Source organism: Helianthus annuus, chromosome 1 (assembly GCF_002127325.2).
Source record: "Helianthus annuus cultivar XRQ/B chromosome 1, HanXRQr2.0-SUNRISE, whole genome shotgun sequence".
NCBI lineage: Eukaryota > Viridiplantae > Streptophyta > Magnoliopsida > Asterales > Asteraceae > Helianthus > Helianthus annuus.
The window spans coordinates 89,043,993-89,066,060 of record NC_035433.2 but is presented as its reverse complement, the minus strand read 5'-3'; the positions used below and the strand labels follow the sequence as shown (position 1 = coordinate 89,066,060).

Sequence of the window (22,068 nt, the reverse complement as noted above, 5' to 3'; positions counted from 1 at the left end):
TTCACGTATCGACATAACTTTTTTCGAAAACGAGTCTGGTCAATTATAATACGTTTTCATGCTTATTTAACATACATTCAGAAACGAGTCGGGTGAACTGTAATATATTTTATTTTGACGGTATAAATTCGAGTTATCGTACTTTTTGATGGCAGAGAGTTGTGTAGTGGTTAGGTAGAAGCCTCACTAAATCCGACTTAGGTTCAATTCCGCTTCTTTTGTAACCACAATGCTTTAGATCAAATACGTTGAACACGCGTTTTTGTATGGTTAACGCATCATATAACGTGCTGCAAGCTATAAACAATTAAGGCGTCGCCGCCGCAACGCGCGGCCTATGGCAACAATCTAGTATTATAACGTAACAGAAAAGACTAAGTCTTAGAAACCCCAACATGTCATGTTTTAAGTTAACCATCACTAAATTCCACCACATTTTTTATACAAAATAATTGTTAGCAATTTCTGATGTTCTTGCGTGTTCCAAGATCTTGATCTTCATCCACGATACTAGACCTGCACTTTACCTATAATATCAAACACCCTAGGTTAGCAGTTAAAATACTTATAATTTAGAACTAAAGAACATATTATATAAATCTATTGAGAAATCAGCAAAAGCTACACTGAGATTGTCGTAGCCTACGCCAACTAGCGTAAGGACTGGTAGACAACTCAATAAAATTCTGAAACTTAACAATGTATACAACAGTGGCAGCAAAACTCAACAAAATTGTGAAACTTAACAATGTATACAACAGTGGCAACAAAGGAAATGTACCAGGTATATTTGCATACTAACAGTGAATTTAACTTAATTTTGCTTTTTTCAACTCATTTCTCCCAATTAATTTTGCTTTTTTCAGTCTCAAATACAACATAACTTCCTCTACCAGTGAATCTAACTATATTTACATACTAACAGTGAATTTAACTTAATTTAAGCAAACTACAAGTGCCAATAAGTTAAGTTTATTACTTCTAAATTTCCATCTACTACACCTTAACCCAACTCAACATCTATATATTTGAATAATAGTCATGGTACATGACCCATGACTTGGCTCCATTATGTTGGTAATTTTAGTGTTATCAACGGATTTTAGGGTATTGGATTAACTTGTTGATCGAGAAAATAACGTTAGAGATTAAACGAGTTAGGTGACGCGGGAGTGCAGGCTCAATTTAATCCTAACATTATTTGAGTTTGTTATGTAAATTACATGGCCTAATTAGTTTGTAACTAATGTTCTTTAAACTTAATATTTATTTTATTAAGTTTGTCTATTAAATATTTTGGACTTGATATATTATATGCAGTAGCATTTTAAATGTTTAGTCCATTGGACTTTGGGCCAATAATAGTTGACTTAGACTAGTTCTATTCGGCCAATAAATGTTCTAAAAAGAAGTCCACTATATGAATTTTTATGTAGGCCTTATTAAGTCAGATATGACTTGGTAGTTATTCTCGATAACACAGAACAAGAGAACGCACAAAAGAAAAGGTTGAGATATACGACAGTTTCTGTGGTTACTGTGTGCGATCTTATTATCACATAAACATCAAATTCAATTCCTTCAAAAGAGTGGTCTCTGTTTAATCCGATAAATCATTGCGTGTAACCCGCAAATAGGTTTATCTGATAGTTCTCATACGATTCAGAGATTAATCCAGGTTTCAATCACAAAACTTGCAATTTCAATTCGGATTCCAGGTTTGTTAATTTCTTTGAAATTACTTGTTCTAGACCAAGTTATACAACAAAGATAAACCTATTTTAGGGTTCAATTTGGTCATTGGTTGTGATTTCAAGTTTGAAAAATATTGTATATTGAATATTTTTCTGTTCTGCAGTTTGTGAATTAACCCTAATTCACATGTTCTAGTGATTAATTTGGATTTGTTTATCTTGATTTCACAAGTTTTTATTATATAGTTTCATATATTTTATTTCTAGCGGTCAATTATTTTTTGGAATCTCTAGGGTTAATTTTTGTTGGTTGAAAATCGAATTTAAGTACGGTGTCATATAATATTTTCATGGCATGAGATTTCAAAACTAATCTTATATTTTACATATACTTTGAATTTCGTGTAGAGTGCTTTTGACTATTGATACAAATTGTAAAATTCCTTTGTTTAAGTGTTGATTATATATAGCAAAGTTTTACTTTCCTTTCAGTTATATATGAAATTTCTTATCATCTGCTGCTGCGACTAGATATAACTTATGGATTGATTTGATGAATTAATTAAAGGGTGGTTTGGAAATCATTTATTAATTTAAGGTGGGTTTGTCAAATAATTTAGAAGGCTAGTGAATTTTTGTGTTTGATTACTATTGAATTTCAAAGTTAATTGGTTCAAAATGGTTGAACATGATGAGAAAACTCAAAAGTTTAACAAGTTTAAGGATAACAAGAGAAAGTTGGACCGGGATAATAATGATTCCAACAAGAAACCAAAAGGGGGTTTTTGGAGATGTGGCAAACCAGGGCATTTCAAGAAAGATTGTCGTGTGAAGATTACTAGTGGAAACAAAACTAACATAGCGGGTCCAAGTGGGTCAAAAGATGCAAATGCTTCACAAGGTACGCTTACTAATTCCACTCTAAGTTTGACAAAACCTATGAGTTTTGTAGTTGATTCAATTGGTCATTCGGGACATGTTAATTATTTACAAAACACAAAAATTGGATTTGATTTAAAGAAACAAAATTTATTTTGTGATTTGAATAATAAACAAATAAAAGGTGATATTTCTAAATCAAACATATTTAATACAAAGGTGCAGCCCGTTGGCTGTGGTGGTACACACATGGGGCAATTGGGCGAAATTACTAGAAGTGTACAAGTCGGGAAAAATCCCTCTGGGTGTGAAATAAATGAAACCCGATCTTCGGGTTTGTTATTGGACTCAAAAAGTCCAATGGCTTATAAACATAATTCGGTTGAGAATTATGTATCGTTTATTTCTGAATCCTTTTATGTATAAGATGATATGCTTGCATGGTGGGTTGACTCGGGTGCTATGAGTCATGTTTGCAAGGATCTCAAATGGTTTGAGGAATTTAACCACTTGAAGATGGATCTGTACTAAGGATGGGAAATGTTGCAACCGAGCCCATCAAAGGAGTTGGAAAAGTTAGACTTGTATTTACTTCTGGAAAACATCTATTATTAGATAATGTGTTGTATGTACCAGGGATTCAAAAGAATCTCTTATCTGGAATTGTATTAAACAATTGTGGTTATAAACAAGTCATTGAGTCGGATAAGTTTATCTTGTCTCGACATGGAACCTTTGTTGGATTTGGATATTTGTGTAATGGTATGTTTATGCTTAATATTAATGTCCCGTTTGCTATTGAATCTGTATGTATGGCATCTACAGCTTCTAGTAATGTTGAGAATGATTCATGCTTATGGCATGCTAGATTAGGTCATGTTAATTATTATAGGATGAAAGATATGTCTAAAATGAGCCTAATACCTGCCTTTGACATGCAAAACTCTAGTAAATGTCATACTTGTAAATTGACTAAAATTACTAGGAAACCGTTTAAAGATGTTAAAAGGGATTCTAAGGTATTAGAATTAATTCATTCTGATTTATGTGACTTTCATAGTACGCCCTCACTTGGAAATAAAAAGTATGTAGTTACTTTTATTGATGATGCCTCTAGGTTTTGTTATGTGTATTTGTTGCATTCAAAAGATGAAGCTCTTGATAAATTCAAAATTTATAAACAAGAAGTAGAGCGACATCAAAGTTGTTTGATAAAGAACCTTCGTACTGATAGAGGTGGGGAGTATTATGATCCAGTTTACTTTCAGTCTACTGATATAATACATCAAACCACTGCTCCCTATACACCACAGCAAAATGGTGTATCAGAGAGGAAGAATAGGACTTTGAAAGAAATGGTTAATTCCATGTTATCCTGTTCTGGGTTAAGTGAAGGTTTCTGGGGTGAGGCTATGTTAACAGCCTGTTATTTGTTGAATAGAGTTCCTAATAAACATCAAATTCAATTCCTTCAAAAAGAGTGGTCTCTGTTTAATCCGATAAATCATTGCGTGTAACCCGCAAATAGGTTTATCTGATAGTTCTCATACGATTCAGAGATTAATCCAGGTTTCAATCACAAAACTTGCAATTTCAATTTGGATTCCAGGTTTGTTAATTTCTTTGAAATTACTTGTTCTAGACCAAGTTATACAACAAAGATAAACCTATTTTAGGGTTCAATTTGGTCATTGGTTGTGATTTCAAGTTTGAAAAATATTGTATATTGAATATTTTTCTGTTCTGTAGTTTGTGAATTAACCCTAATTCACATGTTCTAGTGATTAATTTGGATTTGTTTATCTTGATTTCTCAAGTTTTTATTATAGAAATCTAGTTTCATATATTTTATTTCTAGCGGTCAATTATTTTTTGGAATCTCTAGGGTTAATTTTTGTTGGTTGAAAATCGAATTTAAGTACGGTGTCATATAATATTTTCATGGCATGAGATTTCAAAACTAATCTTATATTTTACATATACTTTGAATTTCGTGTAGAGTGCTTTTGACTATTGATACAAATTGTAAAATTCCTTTGTTTAAGTGTTGATTATATATAGCAAAGTTTTACTTTCCTTTCAGTTATATATGAAATCTCTTATCATCTGCTGCTGCGACTAGATATAACTTATGGATTGATTTGATGAATTAATTAAAGGGTGGTTTGGAAATCATTTAATTAATTTAAGGTGGGTTTGTCAAATAATTTAGAAGGCTAGTGAATTTTTGTGTTTGATTACTATTGAATTTCAAAGTTAATTGGTTCAAAATGGTTGAACATGATGAGAAAACTCAAAAGTTTAACAAGTTTAAGGATAACAAGAGAAAGTTGGACCGGGATAATAATGATTCCAACAAGAAACCAAAAGGGGGTTTTTGGAGATGTGGCAAACCAGGGCATTTCAAGAAAGATTGTCGTGTGAAGATTACTAGTGGAAACAAAACTAACATAGCGGGTCCAAGTGGGTCAAAAGATGCAAATGCTTCACAAGGTACGCTTACTAATTCCACTCTAAGTTTGACAAAACCTATGAGTTTTGTAGTTGATTCAATTGGTCATTCGGGACATGTTAATTATTTACAAAACACAAAAATTGGATTTGATTTAAAGAAACAAAATTTATTTTGTGATTTGAATAATAAACAAATAAAAGGTGATATTTCTAAATCAAACATATTTAATACAAAGGTGCAGCCCGTTGGCTGTGGTGGTACACACATGGGGCAATTGGGCGAAATTACTAGAAGTGTACAAGTCGGGAAAAATCCCTCTGGGTGTGAAATAAATGAAACCCGATCTTCGGGTTTGTTATTGGACTCAAAAAGTCCAATGGCTTATAAACATAATTCGGTTGAGAATTATGTATCGTTTATTTTTGAATCCTTTTATGTATAAGATGATATGCTTGCATGGTGGGTTGACTCGGGTGCTACGAGTCATGTTTGCAAGGATCTCAAATGGTTTGAGGAATTTAACCACTTGAAGATGGATCTATACTAAGGATGGGAAATGTTGCAACCGAGCCCATCAAAGGAGTTGGAAAAGTTAGACTTGTATTTACTTCTGGAAAACATCTATTATTAGATAATGTGTTGTATGTACCAGGGATTCGAAAGAATCTCTTATCTGGAATTGTATTAAACAATTGTGGTTATAAACAAGTCACTGAGTCGGATAAGTTTATCTTATCTCGACATGGAACCTTTGTTGGATTTGGATATTTGTGTAATGGTATGTTTATGCTTAATATTAATGTCCTGTTTGCTATTGAATCTGTATGCATGGCATCTACAGCTTCTAGTAATGTTGAGAATGATTCATGCTTATGGCATGCTAGATTAGGTCATGTTAATTATTATAGGATGAAAGATGTGTCTAAAATGAGCCTAATACCTGCCTTTGACATGCAAAACTCTAGTAAATGTCATACTTGTAAATTGACTAAAATTACTAGGAAACCGTTTAAAGATGTTAAAAGGGATTCTAAGGTATTAGAATTAATTCATTCTGATTTATGTGACTTTCATAGTACGCCCTCACTTGGAAATAAAAAGTATGTAGTTACTTTTATTGATGATGCCTCTAGGTTTTGTTATGTGTATTTGTTGCATTCAAAAGATGAAGCTCTTGATAAATTCAAAATTTATAAACAAGAAGTAGAGCGACATCAAAGTTGTTTGATAAAGAACCTTCGTACTGATAGAGGTGGGGAGTATTATGATCCAGTTTACTTTCAGTCTACTGATATAATACATCAAACCACTGCTCCCTATACACCACAGCAAAATGGTGTATCAGAGAGGAAGAATAGGACTTTGAAAGAAATGGTTAATTCCATGTTATCCTGTTCTGGGTTAAGTGAAGGTTTCTGGGGTGAGGCTATGTTAACAGCCTGTTATTTGTTGAATAGAGTTCCTAATAAAAAGTCTAAAGTAACCCCACATGAATTCTGGTACAAAAAGGCACCAAACTTTAGTCATCTTAGAGTTTGGGGTTGTAGAGCTGTTGTAAAGCTTACTGAACCAAAAATGAGAAACATAGGTGAAAGAGGCATTGATTGCATCTTTATTGGTATGGTGAGCATTCCCTTGTTCATACGTTCTATGTTACAGAACCGAATGACTATGTTTCTGTTCACACTGTGATTGAATCAAGAACTGCTGATTTTGGCAATGAGGATAGATTTTCTTCTGTGCCTAGACTAAAGGACATGCCTTATAGTTTGAAAACATCAGCGGTAACTGAGTTTGGCAGTAACTCTGCTGGTACCAAAGATGTACCATCTTCTAGTACTGAACCCAGGAAAGGTACTAGGGTCAGGAAAGCCAAGTCTTTTGGCTCTGACTTTCATCTTTATTTGGTGGAAGGAACCAGGAATGGGGTTGAACATCAATATCAATATTGTTTCAATATTGAGGAGGACCCTAAGACATACAGTCAGGCAATGGCATCTAGAGATGTTGCTTTCTGGAAAGAAGCCATCCAAGATGAGATGGATTCTATCATGCATAATAATACATGGAAATTAACTGATTTGCCTCCTGGTTGCAAACCTTTGGGTTGCAAATGGATCTTTAAAAGAAAGATGAAAGTTGATGGTAGCATAGATAAGTTTAAAGCCAGGTTGGTTATCCAAGGCTTTAGACAAAAGGAAGGAATAGATTGCTTTGATACCTATGCTCCTGTTGCAAGAATTTCCACCATAAGGCTTCTTTTAGCTCTTGCTTCAATTCATAACTTGGTAATTCACCAAATGGATGTCAAGACCGCGTTCTTGAATGGTGAATTGGATGAAGAGGTATACATGAAACAACCTGAGGGTTTTGTATTACCTGGACAAGAACACAAGGTGTGTAAACTCGTCAAATCATTATATGGTTTGAAACAAGCACCTAAGCAATGGCATCAAAAATTTGATGAGGTGATCTTATCTCATGGTTTTCTTCTAAACCAGGCCGATAAGTGTGTCTACAGTAGATTTGAATCCTCTGGTAAAGGAGTGATTATTTGTCTATATGTGGATGATATTTTGATCTTTGGCACTGACCAAGACCAGGTTGATAAGACAAAGAAATTGTTGTCTTCCAGTTTTGAAATGAAGGATATGGGGGAGGCGGATGTGATCCTTGGAATAAGGATTAAAAGGAGTAACAATGGTATAACCATGACACAGTCTCATTACATTGAGAAAGTGTTGAAAAAATTCAATCATTATAATTGTTCTCCTGTTAGCACTCCTCTAGATCCGAGCATCCGGTTAATGCCTAATTCTGGTGATTCAGTTTCACAATTTGCTTGATGTATGCTATGATTAGCACAAGGCCTGACATAGCTTACGTTGTGGGTAAGTTGAGCAGATTTACTAGTAATCCTAGTGCTCAACACTGGCAAGCAGTGAACAGACTGCTTAAGTACCTAAAAGGAACCATGCACTTTGGTTTATGCTATTCAGGTTTTCCTTCAGTTATAGAAGGGTACTCTGATGCAAGTTGGATAAACAATAAAGAAGATCATTCCTCCACAACTGGATGGGTGTTCTTACTTGGTGGAGGTGCTATCTCCTGGGCTTCAAAGAAACAAACTTGCATCACTGACTCAACTATGGAATCTGAGTTTGTGGCTCTAGCTGCAGCTGGTAAAGAAGCGGAGTGGCTCAGAAATTTGATCTATGAGATTCCATTATGGTCGAAACCGATATCACCAATCTCTATCAGGTGTGATAGTGCAGCTACATTGGCTAAGGCATATAGTCAAGTGTACAATGGGAAGTCTAGACACTTAGGTGTTAGACATAGTATGATTAGAGAATTAATCATGAATGGGGTGATATCCGTTGAGTTTGTTAGATCTGAGCTTAACTTAGCTGATCATCTAACCAAAGGGTTAGGAAGAGATCTCGTGAAGAAATCAGCTAAAGGGATGGGTTTAAAGTCCACTTTAAATATCTTATGTCAAGACACCCAATTCCCATCTAATACAACGTTAGATGCAGAATTCAATGCGGAAAGCTTGTCATAACGATATTGAACACATTAGCAAATCATCCCAAGGTATATGTTCAGACTGCAAGATAAAGTACGTTGAAGTTGAACTTCTTAATAGTTCATTGATAAATTGCAGTGCATGTGCAAGAGTAATGAACTACCTATAAGAATATGAAGTTTAGCCGCTTCAAGAAGCTTTGGACTTGAGCTTTGATATATTCTTTGAAGGATTAGGACACGGGCTAGTAAAACATTGTGTCAAGTGGAATTTGGATTTGTAAACGTTTGTGTATATTACCTACATGTATTTAAATGGATAACATGGGTTCAATCCATAGAGACACCCTGTTATTCTAATATTTGTAACGTGTAATATACTAAGTGAAAATTCAATCCTCAGGACATTTTCATTATGCATGCGTTTGTGTTTCTGTGAATACAGTTAAGTTAATCATGGATACCACTAAAATGGGGGAGGAATGTTGGTAATTTTAGTGTTATCAACGGATTTTAGGGTATTGTATTAACTTGTTGATCGAGAAAATAACGTTAGAGATTAAACGAGTTAGGTGACGCGGGAGTGCGGGCTCAATTTAATCCTAACATTATTTGAGTTTGTTATGTAAATTACATGGCCTAATTAGTTTGTAACTAATGTTCTTTAAACTTAATATTTATTTTATTAAGTTTGTCCATTAAATATTTTGGACTTGATATATTATATGCAGTAGCATTTTAAATGTTTAGTCCATTGGACTTTGGGCCAATAATAGTTGACTTAGACTAGTTCTATTCGGCCAATAAATGTTCTAAAAAGAAGTCCACTATATGAATTTTTATGTAGGATATGAATTTTATTTTGGCTCGATCCTTGGCTGTTTGAAGTGCCCTTAAAGTGCAGGTTCCCCAACCTCTTCAAGCTTGAAATCGTGAAAACGTGTAGTGTTCGGGATCGGCTCGAAGGGGGCGGTTTGTGGCTCTGGAGGTTTGACCCTAGTACCGTTTCTGAGCATCTTGAATGGCAGGAGTTATCTCAGGCTCTCGAAGTGGTGGTTCTCGCTGATAGAAAGGATGGCTGGAAATGGATTGGTAATGGCTCGCCCTCGTTCAGTGTTGCGGCAGTTAAGAACTTATTACTTTCAAACAAAGATTTCAGTAACCGGTATGTCATGGATTGGTGTAATTGGGTGCCTCTTAAATGCAACATCTTTGTTTGGCGGGCCGAGATGGACAGGATCGCCACCGTGGAGGCTCTAGCTAAAAGGGGAGTGTTGATTTCCGATGACATGTGCTTCCACTGCAGGTCCGGTCCCGATTCAGTTGACCATCTCCTAGTTGGCTGCGAGTTGGCGTTGGGGCTTTGGGAAAAAATCTCCTTTTGGTGTCGTGTTCAAATTTTTTTCGCCTTCTCGGTCAGGGATTTATTGGAGATGTCGAATTACTGCAACAAGGGAGCGACGTAAAAAGCGGCTTTGCAGGGGATTGTGGTTATCGCATGCTGGTTCCTTTGGGTAGCCAGGAACAATCATCGTTTTTCCGGCAAAAGGTGTTGTGTTGATGACATTTTCAACGAGGTTAGATCTACTAGTTTTTTATGGTTTAAACAAAGATCTAAGTTCGGGGAGATAGTTTGGTCAGATTGGTGTAAATTTGTATTTATGTAGTTTGTGTTGTAGTTTTTTTGTCCGTCCCGGTTTTCGGGTTCGGTTTGTGTTATTGAAGTTAGCTTTTCAAAAAAAAGTCAGATATGACTTGGTAGTTATTCTCGATAACACAGAACAAGAGAACACACAAAAGAAAAGGTTGAGATATACGACAGTTTCTGTGGTTACTGTGTGCGATCTTATTATCACATAAACATCAAATTCAATTCCTTCAAAAGAGTGGTCTCTGTCTAATCCGATAAATCATTGCGTGTAACCCGCAAATAGGTTTATCTGATAGTTCTCATACGATTCAGAGATTAATCAAGGTTTCAATCACAAAACTTGCAATTTCAATTCGGATTCCAGGTTTGTTAATTTCTTTGAAATTACTTGTTCTAGACCAAGTTATACAACACATTAGTCATCTTCTTTATTATATATACATGAATCAAGCATTTTCTTATATGAAGTTTATATTATTTCTTCAAAACTCTTACACACACACACATTCATTCAAATTAGAAATTAGTACATCTTCATTAGAATCTATATATGAGAAATGAATATATTTAGTTTGTTTGAAAAAACACAATAAGGTAATAACTATAAAACCAGCATTTTATAAATTGACACCCACTAACTTATGTCTATAAATTAATACTTAAAACATATTTACATGAATAAAAATATTGGGATGTTACAAATCTACCACCTAAAACAGGGTTTCGTCCTTGAAACCAAAATTACGTACCAAATAAGTAGGGATAATATCTCTTCATTTCATCTTCCAATTCCCATGTCCTATCGTATCCTCTTCTATGTTCCAATTGGACTTTGACTTCTTTTGTTACGGAGTTGCTTGACTTTATGGTCAAGAATGGATATAGGTCTTTCTACGTAATTGAGTTCGTCATCAGCTTCAGCGTCATCCAACAATAAGATTCGAAAGATCATCCATTACCCACTATACCAAATGGAGCATGCTTGCTCTCAATAAGATATACAATTTATTATTAGAGTGAATTTCAAGGACTGTCCTTTATCTTTATACCTATTTTCAGTTCAAAATTGACGAGTTTGGTACTTTATGTTTTCAAATCATACACGTTTTGTCCTTTAGTCCTAACCCAGTTAGTTTTTTCAGTTAAATTTGGTCATGTGCAAAGAATATTGAGGGCATTTTTGTCAATTCACCTTTTCAGGGACTAATTATTTAGATTACTAAAGACCTAACAATTTTATATTAAAATTAAAAAAAAATACCTAATAAACAAGATTAAAGTGTGCGCTCTCTCTCTCTATCGAACTATCTTCTTCCACAAACAAATTATTGTTGCAGATCGTCACCTACAAGCGACAAACAACTTTAATATCTTTTAACCTAATGTCATCCCCTTTTCATCACCTACAACAAACAACTTCAATGTATGTTGCAGATCATTTACTCCGGCAACGACCGCAGCGCCACCACCGCCACTCCTCCCCACTCTCTATCAGCGCCACCACTCACACATCTCCACCCACCACCACTCCTTCACTCGCCACCACCTGTCGCCACCATCGTTGCAACCCCACCATCACCACCCACCCACCAACTCTGCAACCACACCATAAACACCCACCCACCACCGTTGCAATCTTAACACATCAACATTACAGCATTTCAAATCTAAAATTCAACCAGAAAAATCCAAAACATCACTTATGAATCTTTCCTCTTGGTTTAACACCCAAAATCCTTCGATCTTCGCCAAAGCCACCTGATTCGAACCGCTACTCAGACAATCGCCGCCGGCCTGACCTCCGGCGCCACTCAGACAATTGTCCTGTTTCTTCACTGTTTGGATGGTGAAAATGATAAGATGATGAATATGATTGTGCTAGCCATGAAGAATTTTAGAGGAGTGTTTGTGGGTTTTCAACATTCACGGGGTCTGGAGTAGGAATGGCAATGGGCCGGGCTTGGGCCGAGTATTGGTAATCCCAGGCCCGTACCCGGCTGTAATTCTTTGTCCCATACCCAGCCCATTACCCGTCGGGTAATTACCCGTCGGGTATCGGGCATACCCGCGGGTATCGGGTATACCCGTTAATTTCATAAAAATTCCTGTTGGAACAAATGTGTAATTTTTACTTTGATGTTTATATAATTTACTATTTTAATGATTATAACAAATGAAAATATGATTAATAACTAACACATCATATATAGACGTAATATACCAAACTAACTCAAAACGATTACTTAATTAAGTAATTGTATCAGGACCACCTAATTGCATAAACATCCACGTAATAAAGGGTAATAAAGGGTGATAGCTTCTATATCCAATATACATGCTCAAAAATAAGTTATTTGTTCACTAAGCACCTGCCAAATACATATCCACATATGACTATAGAGAAGTTAATAAGTACATGTACTAAGTTTATATATTATGGAAATCTATAATATGATACTTTCGGGTATTATTCGGGTAAATGGGTCGGGTATCGGGCAGGTATCACTAAATCCCATACCCATACCCGTACCCGATTTTTTTCTTTTTTTAAGCCCGTACCCGGCCCATACCCATTAGGCTTCGGGTATACCCGGCCCATATGTTTCGGGTTTCGGGTATACCCATCGGGCTTGGGCTTTTTGCCATCCCTAGTCTGGAGAGTTTAGAGAGAGAGGTCAGGGCATTTCAAGGATTTAGTGAAGTAAAAACATTTATATTATTTACACAATTAGTCCCTGCAAATATGAATTGACAAAAATGTCCTCATGTGCCAAATTTAACTGAAAAAACTAACTGGGTTAGGCCTAAAGGACAAAACGTGTATGATTTGAAAGCATAAAGTACAAAACTTATCAATTTTGAACATAAAGGACAGAGCCTGAAAATGGGTATAAAGATAAAGGATAATCCTTGAAATTCACTCTTATTCTTATAGTGAATCAGGAATCATATTGTTGGCATTATTATATATATCAAATAACATCGATGGTTTGCGCCAGTGTATTTTCCCTGCTTTAGAGATTTGCCACGCATCTTTTATCCTCACTTAATCTGCCCCAATTTGAAAACCTTCGTCTTCTCCACCAAAACCCTAGCTCATCACCTCTGAAATCCATACTGTAAAACCAAATTATCCACAAACATCGATGGTTTGCGCCAGTGTATTTTCCCTGCTTTAGAGGTTTGCCACGCATCTTTTATCCTCACTTAATCTGCCCCAATTTGAAAACCTTCGTCTTCTCCACCAAAACCCTAGCTCATCACCTCTGAAATCCATACTGTAAAACCAAATTATCCACAAATCACTTGCAACATCGGCGTTCAAATCCACCACCAGAAGACCTCCGATCACTACATCTTCCCCGTCAACCGACGATTCACCGGCATCTTCATCTTCCAAACCTCACCGCCGTTCACGAAGCGTCAGCAGATTCCCACGGCCGATTCAACCGGATATCGAATCAGTCGTTCTTCCTACTCCAACACGCAACTTCAGAGGCTCCGATTTTCCGGAAATTAGCCTCGATGATCTCGCGATTGAGTTTTTTTCCAACGGTTCAGAGTTTGATGATGAGAGTGTGAGCAGTAGAACCAGCCGGAGAGATCGTGTGAAGCCGGAGTTGACGCCGGTGGAGTCGCGACGGCGTTCACGGTCCGTTTCGAGGTGTCGGAGTGGTGTAAATTCAGCTGTTGCTGGTAGTGGTGGTGTGGTTTCGAATTCGTCTTATCAGAGGCGTGGTAGATCTGTTTCCAGACGAAACGATGGTAATTTTACTGCTACTTATGTTGGTAGTGAAGCTAGGGTTGTTTCGAATCGTGATTTGAGGAGAAGGCGGTCGGTTTCGGTTGCTCGGCATCAGATTAGTGACTCTGAGGTAAAATTTGATACTTAATTAGTTAGTTGTATGTTGTTGTTGTTGTGGTTGTAGAGTGGTTACATGAGGTGTTAGTGAAATGAGGTGTGTTTGTTTAGTGCTTTTGGTTTATTGATTAAGAATAATGCTAATTTTCGAAGCGAATTTCGTGAAAGTAGACCTTATAGAATGATTAGCTAGAAGCTGGATTATCAATTAGAGAACAAAGTACATAACCAGTGACACAGGCATATAGATTTGAGAGTATTTCATTTGTTCATTGTGATATGAGATGACTTAAATGAGGTTTGTTTGTTTAATGATTTTGCTTCGTTGATTAGGAATAATGCCAATTTTTAAGAAAATTCTATGAAACTAGATGTTATACTGTTGTAGGAGGATTAGCGAGAACCTGGATTTTCGATTAGAGATGTATGTTTATTGCGAAGAAGTCAAGTAACTATAGAACTAGTGACATAGGCATATGGATTTGAAAATATCTCATTGTCTATTGTGTATGAAAACATGGAAGCTTGGTTTTAAAAAAGCGATTAGTGATATGCGCTCACAGCCGGCATTTAGGTTTTGAAAGCCTAGGTGCGAAGCATGAGGTGAGTCAGGTGACGGCTTTACCTATTTAAGGCATTGCCCTGTCCTTCGCAACTCACAAACATACATCATACATGATACATGCATGTGTCGATATACGCTCACATATACATATATGTGTATATAAACCATAGCCGTTGAGTATTGTCATACGTGCCAACTTATGACACAATGTTCGGTACACCATAATGATAACATAACAAATCAAACTAACACCAACATATTTTCCGCCGCAACGCGGCGGTGATTTTACTAGTTAATATCAATGGGTTACATTTTCATTATGTTCTTTTTAACTGAATGGCTTAAGTATAACATAATCATGTGTATTAATTTGTGATGCAGTAACATATTTGAGTCTTATGTAGCATATTAAACTTCCCAACACGAAAGTGATGGCGAAAGTAAGCAGTCGAGCTCTGTGAGTTCTTGACTCGCCCGCCGTTGAGTTATTTGGTTGGAACTTGATTCAGATTACATTGTAATCTAATGTGTTTCTTTGTTAGTTGGTGGTTGTTTACTTCCAACTGGTATACGGGCATATACTATCATATTCGCTGTTCTATACGTGTCAATATCATATACAAACTTCTTATAGATTCATATATCTTGCTTTTATGTGGGACAATTGAACAACAAAAAAGATGTGCAGAACCATATGCTTGAAAATATATATAATCAATTTATCGTTTTGTTTAAATTGGCAAAAAACCACTGTACCAACTACGTTTTTTTCCCAAGCTTAATGAGGTTTGGGTTGGGTTAGCGGGTTACTATGGAGCTTGATCTAAACACTTACTATGGAGCTTGATCTAAACACTTAGGCCTTAGGGGCTGTTTGGCAACTTTGAATGGTTAAGTGCTGAACAAGTAAGAGGTCTGAACCATTAAGGTGGTGTTTGTTTTTTTATGAAAAGCTCTGCGCAGCCTTTCTGTCTGCGTCGCGCAGACTGTTTGTTTTTCCGAAGACATTTCATTAAAAAAACGTCTGCATAAGCTCTTCCTGGTACAGACTTGGTTCAGTCACTTCTAAGATCTTCTAAAGTCTGCAGAGTGTTAAACACCACATCGCTCACCAACACCGTCCATCACCACCACCACCACTGTCCACCACCCACAACCGTCCATCACCACCACCACCATTTATAGATGGCCTAGAATGGTAACAAGTGTCTCCGAACATTTATAGATAATAATATATGGGTAGTTACTTGTGTTGATGATAATGAGTTACAAGGTGAGTCTAATTAATGATCTTCTAAGACATTTTAATTCTCAAATTGTCGAATCTTCACGCAGAGCAAGTGATGTATTTTGCGGAAATTGGTTTGAATAAAACTGACCTAAGTTATTTATCAGGCTAACCATTTTACCAATGTAGCTTGATTTGGATTACTATTGGGGGGACTAGGCTACTGGTTTTTGTTTTTTCAAGCATTTACAACAAAAACAGTCATAGATTGATGGTTGATGTAAAAAAAACAAAAGTTATTTATGTAACTACCAATGTTAACCTGTTTACAAGTTTATTTGAATCGTGTTTCTAATTGCATATCCACAAACTAGGGGTGCGCATAGTTGGATTCGATTATTAACCATAACCGAAGTAATCAGTTCGGTTAATTTTTAGATATTTGGTTGGATTAATTTTGGTTAATAACCAAAACAAACAAGGGCTAGTATTTTTGCTTAGAAACATAAGCTTGCCCAGAAACAAACTCATCTTAACCCAACCTCTGACCCAACTCATCTTAACCATAACCAAAGACATTAAAATATCCTCCAGAGAGATATATAAGCAAAACTTCATTTGGAGCTTTCATAGAAAACCAATCATGAAATAACAAAAATAAACACCAAATCAACACAAATGTATTGCAAAACTTAAATAATAAAAATAACCTGTTTTTGTCGCGATAAAAAACAAAACTTCTAGCAAGAAACTAAGTTTAACACCTTTAGTAGGTAACCGGTGCAAGGATTTCAAGTTGAGAACCAAGCTTCTCTTCTGCAGCTTTCTCGGCCTTGGCTCTAAGTTTGTTAAGCTGCTTCTTTCTTTCGTACACCACTTGGGCTTTTTCCTTCCTCTTCTTTTCAAGATCCTGCAAGTAATTAACAACAATGTAGTCAAAATAAGTTACAATAAACGTACTCGGTAAATAATACTTCTTAAATGTCAAAACCACCAACAGTTGATATACTCATGTTTGAAAGTTTATTGTGGTAAATTAATTAAGACCAAAAAAACACAAGGGTAATTTTGTACATATTGGTGTCATTGTATAGGCTCAGTTATATGTTGAAAAACATATCAACCAACAATAACAAACAAATAAAAAAGAGAAATCACAGAATTTATTTGATACTAGATTATTAAATGAAATTATAGAAAAAAACCAAAGAACAAAAATATATCTAACATCCACCTGGACTTGCATAAAAGATTATCAAAGAACAAACAATTTCAGATAAAGGGCTTAATAATACCAAGGATTTAAAACTTGCAATATGCTTTATACAGCATTAAATACAATCTTTACCGCATTAATATAACAAAAAAAAAAAAAGTTTTTACCTTGATTGTCTCATAATGATTCCACCCAACTTCTGAAGAAAGCCGACCGAGCAAACAGTACTTGTGTCCAGCAGTTAACCTCAATACCCTACAATTTTGTGTTCACAAAAATCAACACCGTGACATATATAACAACATTTGTTGATTTGAAGCAAATCATTGGGTGAACTTTTTTAAAATACCGCAAAAACAAAAATAAAAACAACTTACTTAAGAGCATCAGGAATGACCATTCTCTTCTTCCTGTTGTAAGGTGTAGGGACCCCTTCATAAACTTTCAACCTTGCTAGTGCAGCAGCTCCACGCTTGGTCTTGTGGGGAATCATGCTGTAATCAATACAAAAAAAAAACAATAAGTTAAAAAAAAATACTCAAATTAAAAACTTAAAGCAAGTACAACACGATACAAGTAGATGTATTTAATTTATATATAATAACATACCGCTTAAAAATTCAAACTTTTATAACTTAAGTTGACATGACCAGAAACTCAGGTTAACACAAGATTTGATAATAGCAACACACTTTTTGTACTTTTATTGTAAGCAACTATTGGAATACATTTTTTTCAAAAGCATGTTACCGTTTATTAAAGAGTTAATTGCCTGGATGGTCGCTGTGGTTTCACGTTTAGTCCCCACCTTTTGAAAATAGCAGGTATGCTCCCTATGGTTTGTTATTTTGTTACTCGGATAGTCCCCTGAGTAGTTGTCAGTTACTTTGGACATAGCAGGTATGATCCCTAAGGTTTGTCATTTTGGTACTCGGATAGTCCCCGGAGTAAATGTCAGGGGACTATCCGAGTAACAAAATGACAAACCATAGGGAGCATACCTGCTATTTCCAAAAGGTGGGGACTAAACGTGAAAAAACATGAAACCACAGGGACCATCTGGGCAACTAACTCTTTATTAAATATCCTACATTTGTGTGACACTTTCAAAATTTAATCAACTCCACTCAATCCATTAACCCTTCTACTCCTCACAATTAAACCAACTTAACAATGAAAAATAAACTCAAAACAACAAAATCACCTTAAAATCTTACTAATTCAAGATTGCCATACCATCTCAAACATTTGCAAAACAGAAATCCTTTGTTCATCAACCATTAACATTCAATTCAATCCACACATTCCTATCTATTTAAACAACCTAAAAACAAAAAATACAACTAATTCACCTTACAAAAAACTATTATCTTAAATAATTCATAACAATCATACAATCTTTCAGCATCAAAATACTAATCATGTGTGACTTCAATGCAAAACACATAAATTCTATGTTCATACTACATAAGCCTGTAATGCAGATTCATTTTGCATCTACACTAAGCACAAAATCAGAACATGAAAAAAGTATATCAGTAACATGATAAAACTGATTCAACAAACAATCAAATAGCCAAATTACAAATTTACCCTCGGATAGTCCGCCAAAGGATCTTAGAAGGCGCACGGAAATGAATCGGACCATGCGACGGCTTCGTGTTCATTCGCTTCCTCAAAAACCGGAGGTACTTCATCTTCTGGCGAACAAGACCGCCGGAAAGGCAGATCTCTTCGCACCGGACGACGGTTACTCGCTGGCCGTTGAGGAGTTCTTTCGCCAGAATGGAGGATAAGCGGCCGAGCATGTGGTGGCGAGCGTCCACCACCACCTCCTTCGCGCAGATTCCTGATCCGGACACCATTGTTGTTAGGGTTTGATGGTTTCAGCTTCTGTGGCCGTCAGTTGAAGATATTGTTGTATAAAAAGGTTCAGGGTTAGGGTTTTGTTTCATGGGCCTTAAATCGCAGCCCATTTTGTATTTGTTTGTAGGGTATTTTGGGCTAAATGGTTTATGACCCGACCCAGTTCATCAAGAAAGCCGGTTTGAGACCTGACCCAACCAGTCAATTTGTATACCAGCTCGTAATCTCGTTTGACCCAATTGGAAAAAACCTGTCAAAAAAATGGTTTTTTTGTCCGGCCGACGAAATCGATTTGATAGGTTCAGACATTTTTCCTCGTAAACTGGTTTATAACCCAATCCGCCTAACCTGACATTAGAGGTGTAAACATCCGGGTTAGGCGGTTAGCCCTCTTGTTCTGGTTAAATTATTTTCAAGTTAATTTATCTCATGTGTTCTTTTTAAATTATTCGAAGTTAAACCGTTAAAGTTTAAATTGAAGTTCAATTAAATTAATTCAACTTCGAGATTAAGTTGGAGCTCATTTAATAAATAAGTATGAGTGAGAGCTTGATTAGGCTCCTGGTCCTAAATGAACCTGTTAGTTATATAAATATAATGATTTTATTTTAAAAAGTTATATATTTTACACATCAAGTATTATTGTTTATATACCCATGGCATTATAGCCTAGTGGTATTTTAGGGGTGGGATAAGGCTTATGACCATTAGGTCATGGGTTCGATTCCCACAAAGGGGGTTTTTTCAGATTTATTGGGTTTCCTCCTGAATTGGTGTATAGGCATTATTGCCTAGTGGAGATGGATATGATCGGGTGCTTCTGCTGGTGGCACGATGATACTCCAGTAATCCGTCAGTGATCCAAATTTGCCGTTCAAAAAAAAAGTATTATTGTTTATATGGTTACGACAAAAATAAAAATAATTTTGTTGTGTTATAGCTATAAATGTATATAAATAATTATATTTGTGTGTTGTAGATGTATATAAATTAAACAAATAAAATATAAGTCGAATTTGCGTTTGAAAACTATTTAGATATAAAGCTCGAAATTTTAAAATAAATGAACAAGCTCGAACTTGGGTTTACTCGGATTCAGTTCAGCTCAAACTCTTTTATGGGACTTGCTTATAATAAGAGACGAGACATTTTGATGTACTCTTCTATAATCTATAATCTATAATTTATGTCGTTCAAAAAATAAAATAAATCAAATCACAATAAAACATTTACAAACTCCATGTTTAAATTTGATTACTTTGTTGCATCTTCAAAAAAATGTTATTATTTTAACCTAGAGTTAAATGCCTGGATAGTCCTTGTGGTTTGCCTTTTGTCACCTTTAGTTTCTAAATTTCTAAAATTACAGCTATAGTCCCCAACTTTTCAATTTTCGTTCCCGGATAGTCCCTGTATCTAACATCAGTTAGTTTTCTCAGTTAAGAGGGTGTGGAATGACAAAAGTACCCTTTCTCACTTAAAAAATAAAGATGGTCCACCCTCATCTTCTTCATCCCCCTTTCTCTCTCTAAAACCCACCAGTAGGGCTGTAAACGAATCGAACGAACATGAACAAGGCCTTGTTCGTGTTCGTTAGTTAATGATATAATGTGTTCACGAACGGTTCATGAACACTTACCGAACGAGATTTTGTGTTTGTGTTCGTTCATTAAGGAAAAAAACGTGTTCACGAACGGTTCGCGAACACAAACGAACACATATAAAATCGGCAAAGACGAGAGTGGCTAGAGGTGGATGGTGAAAGGGACTGACACTAGACCTCGAAGCCCTAATTGTTCTGAATGTCCGTAGTTTTTTTATGTGAATAATGAAAAGGAAAGTGGAACGGTGCATAAATAAGGTGGAGACAAAGTTTCTTCTATTAAATAAGAATTATGTAACGTCCGTATTTGCGTCTAGAAGAAATGACATCCAAAAGACGCTAGAAACATAAACTTTTAAAATGTACAACTCTTTCACAATTTAAAGGGTAAAAACGCTAATATCATTAACACATGATTTTAACAAAATTTGGGCATGACCCGTCCGTAGGACGAGTCTATCCCTGTATTAACCATCAATAAACAAACAAGTTTACGACCCGTTCGACTAGACACTACTAAAAACCATACACCAAGTATTAACAAGTGTAACTACTAAAAATGTTATACAAAAACAAGCACTTGACCCAAAACATTAATACATAATAGCGGAAGCGTTTGGTAACCATCAAGTGTGCATATGCTCGCTCCAAATTGTCAAGTCGCCTTAATTGAGGATTTACCTACATTCAACAACAAAGCTTTTAAGAGTTAGTCAGAATATCTATTTCGTTTACAATACTAACATTTTAGTTCCATTCGCTTACATATTTTCATTTTTTTACGCATTCGATTACCCAATTAAATTGGTAATGGCATATACTCTCATAATGAGATTCAAGCATACCACTTACGACCCGGTAACATCGGGTTAATAGCTTACAACATAATTCTTTCGTTCTATCCGTATAACGTATTGAACTTCATACATTCTTTATTGCATTCATGACCACCCGTCATAAACGGATGGTACCATATTCTTACTCGACATGGTTGGACTCGAACCGGTCGACTTGCATAGCTTAATGTAACCTTCGTTAGCATAACCAAATCCGCAAGGGATTTGTTATCTACTTACTAAACATCATAATCATTGTAGCAAGAGTTGTTTTTCATAATATAGACAAAATTTAAATAAGGTTTTGTATGCAACGGAACATACCTCGACCTTGCGCGCCTTCCGTTTTCTTGGTGCTTGTACCTTCTTCCTTTACGCCTACATTGCAAAATTCATCCATTCATTTAGTTTTCTCAATTCATTTTACCATTTTTCCATGTTACATACACATTCAATCTTTTAAGCATTTCATCGAATACTTGGTAGGCATCATGATTAATGTACAAGATACAAGTTTACAAAGCATATCTCTACTAGCTCATGATCACACAACAATCACATTTATTCGAGTTTACATAACTAATTCATCCTACATCAATTTCATTCATCATTTATGTGTCACAACAAGCTTACACACCAAACTTTCTAGTTATATGATTTCATTCAACCATCCTACTCTTACATA

General features: G+C 35.7%; 2 protein-coding genes across 2 annotated transcripts; one reads left to right on the top strand and one right to left on the bottom strand.

Moving 5' to 3' along the window:
* The first annotated feature begins 2,372 nt into the window (after positions 1-2,372).
* Positions 2,373-3,104, top strand: LOC110927087. Its single transcript, XM_022170692.1, has 2 exons — positions 2,373-2,595; positions 3,001-3,104. Exons 1-2 carry the CDS (start codon positions 2,373-2,375, stop codon positions 3,102-3,104), a joined length of 327 nt encoding a protein of 108 aa, XP_022026384.1.
* Positions 3,105-16,465: 13,361 nt separating this feature from the next.
* LOC110871673 (60S ribosomal protein L13a-4) lies at positions 16,466-18,989 on the bottom strand. The gene is made up of 4 exons (XM_022120394.2): positions 18,672-18,989; positions 17,456-17,572; positions 17,246-17,333; positions 16,466-16,772 (listed from the first exon to the last, which is right to left on the bottom strand). The coding sequence occupies exons 1-4, from the start codon at positions 18,941-18,943 to the stop codon at positions 16,629-16,631; spliced, it is 621 nt and encodes a 206-aa protein (XP_021976086.1). The 5' UTR covers positions 18,944-18,989; the 3' UTR covers positions 16,466-16,628.
* Between the last annotated feature and the right edge of the window lie 3,079 nt (positions 18,990-22,068).

What these genes read in the sequence shown, in the direction of transcription:
- LOC110871673 (XM_022120394.2), bottom strand. Translation starts at nt 18,943, where the DNA reads ATGGTGTCCGGATCAGGAATCTGCGCGAAGGAGGTGGTGGTGGACGCT. An exon ending in CTTTGGCGGACTATCCGAGG is followed by an intron (nt 17,573 to 18,671) that starts GTAAATTTGTAA and finishes TATTGATTACAG; the next exon opens with CATGATTCCCCACAAGACCA. An exon ending in ATCATTATGAGACAATCAAG is followed by an intron (nt 16,773 to 17,245) that starts GTAAAAACTTTT and finishes AATTACTTGCAG; the next exon opens with GATCTTGAAAAGAAGAGGAA.
- LOC110927087 (XM_022170692.1), top strand. Translation starts at nt 2,373, where the DNA reads ATGGTTGAACATGATGAGAAAACTCAAAAGTTTAACAAGTTTAAGGAT. An exon ending in AGATGCAAATGCTTCACAAG is followed by an intron (nt 2,596 to 3,000) that starts GTACGCTTACTA and finishes TTTATGTATAAG; the next exon opens with ATGATATGCTTGCATGGTGG.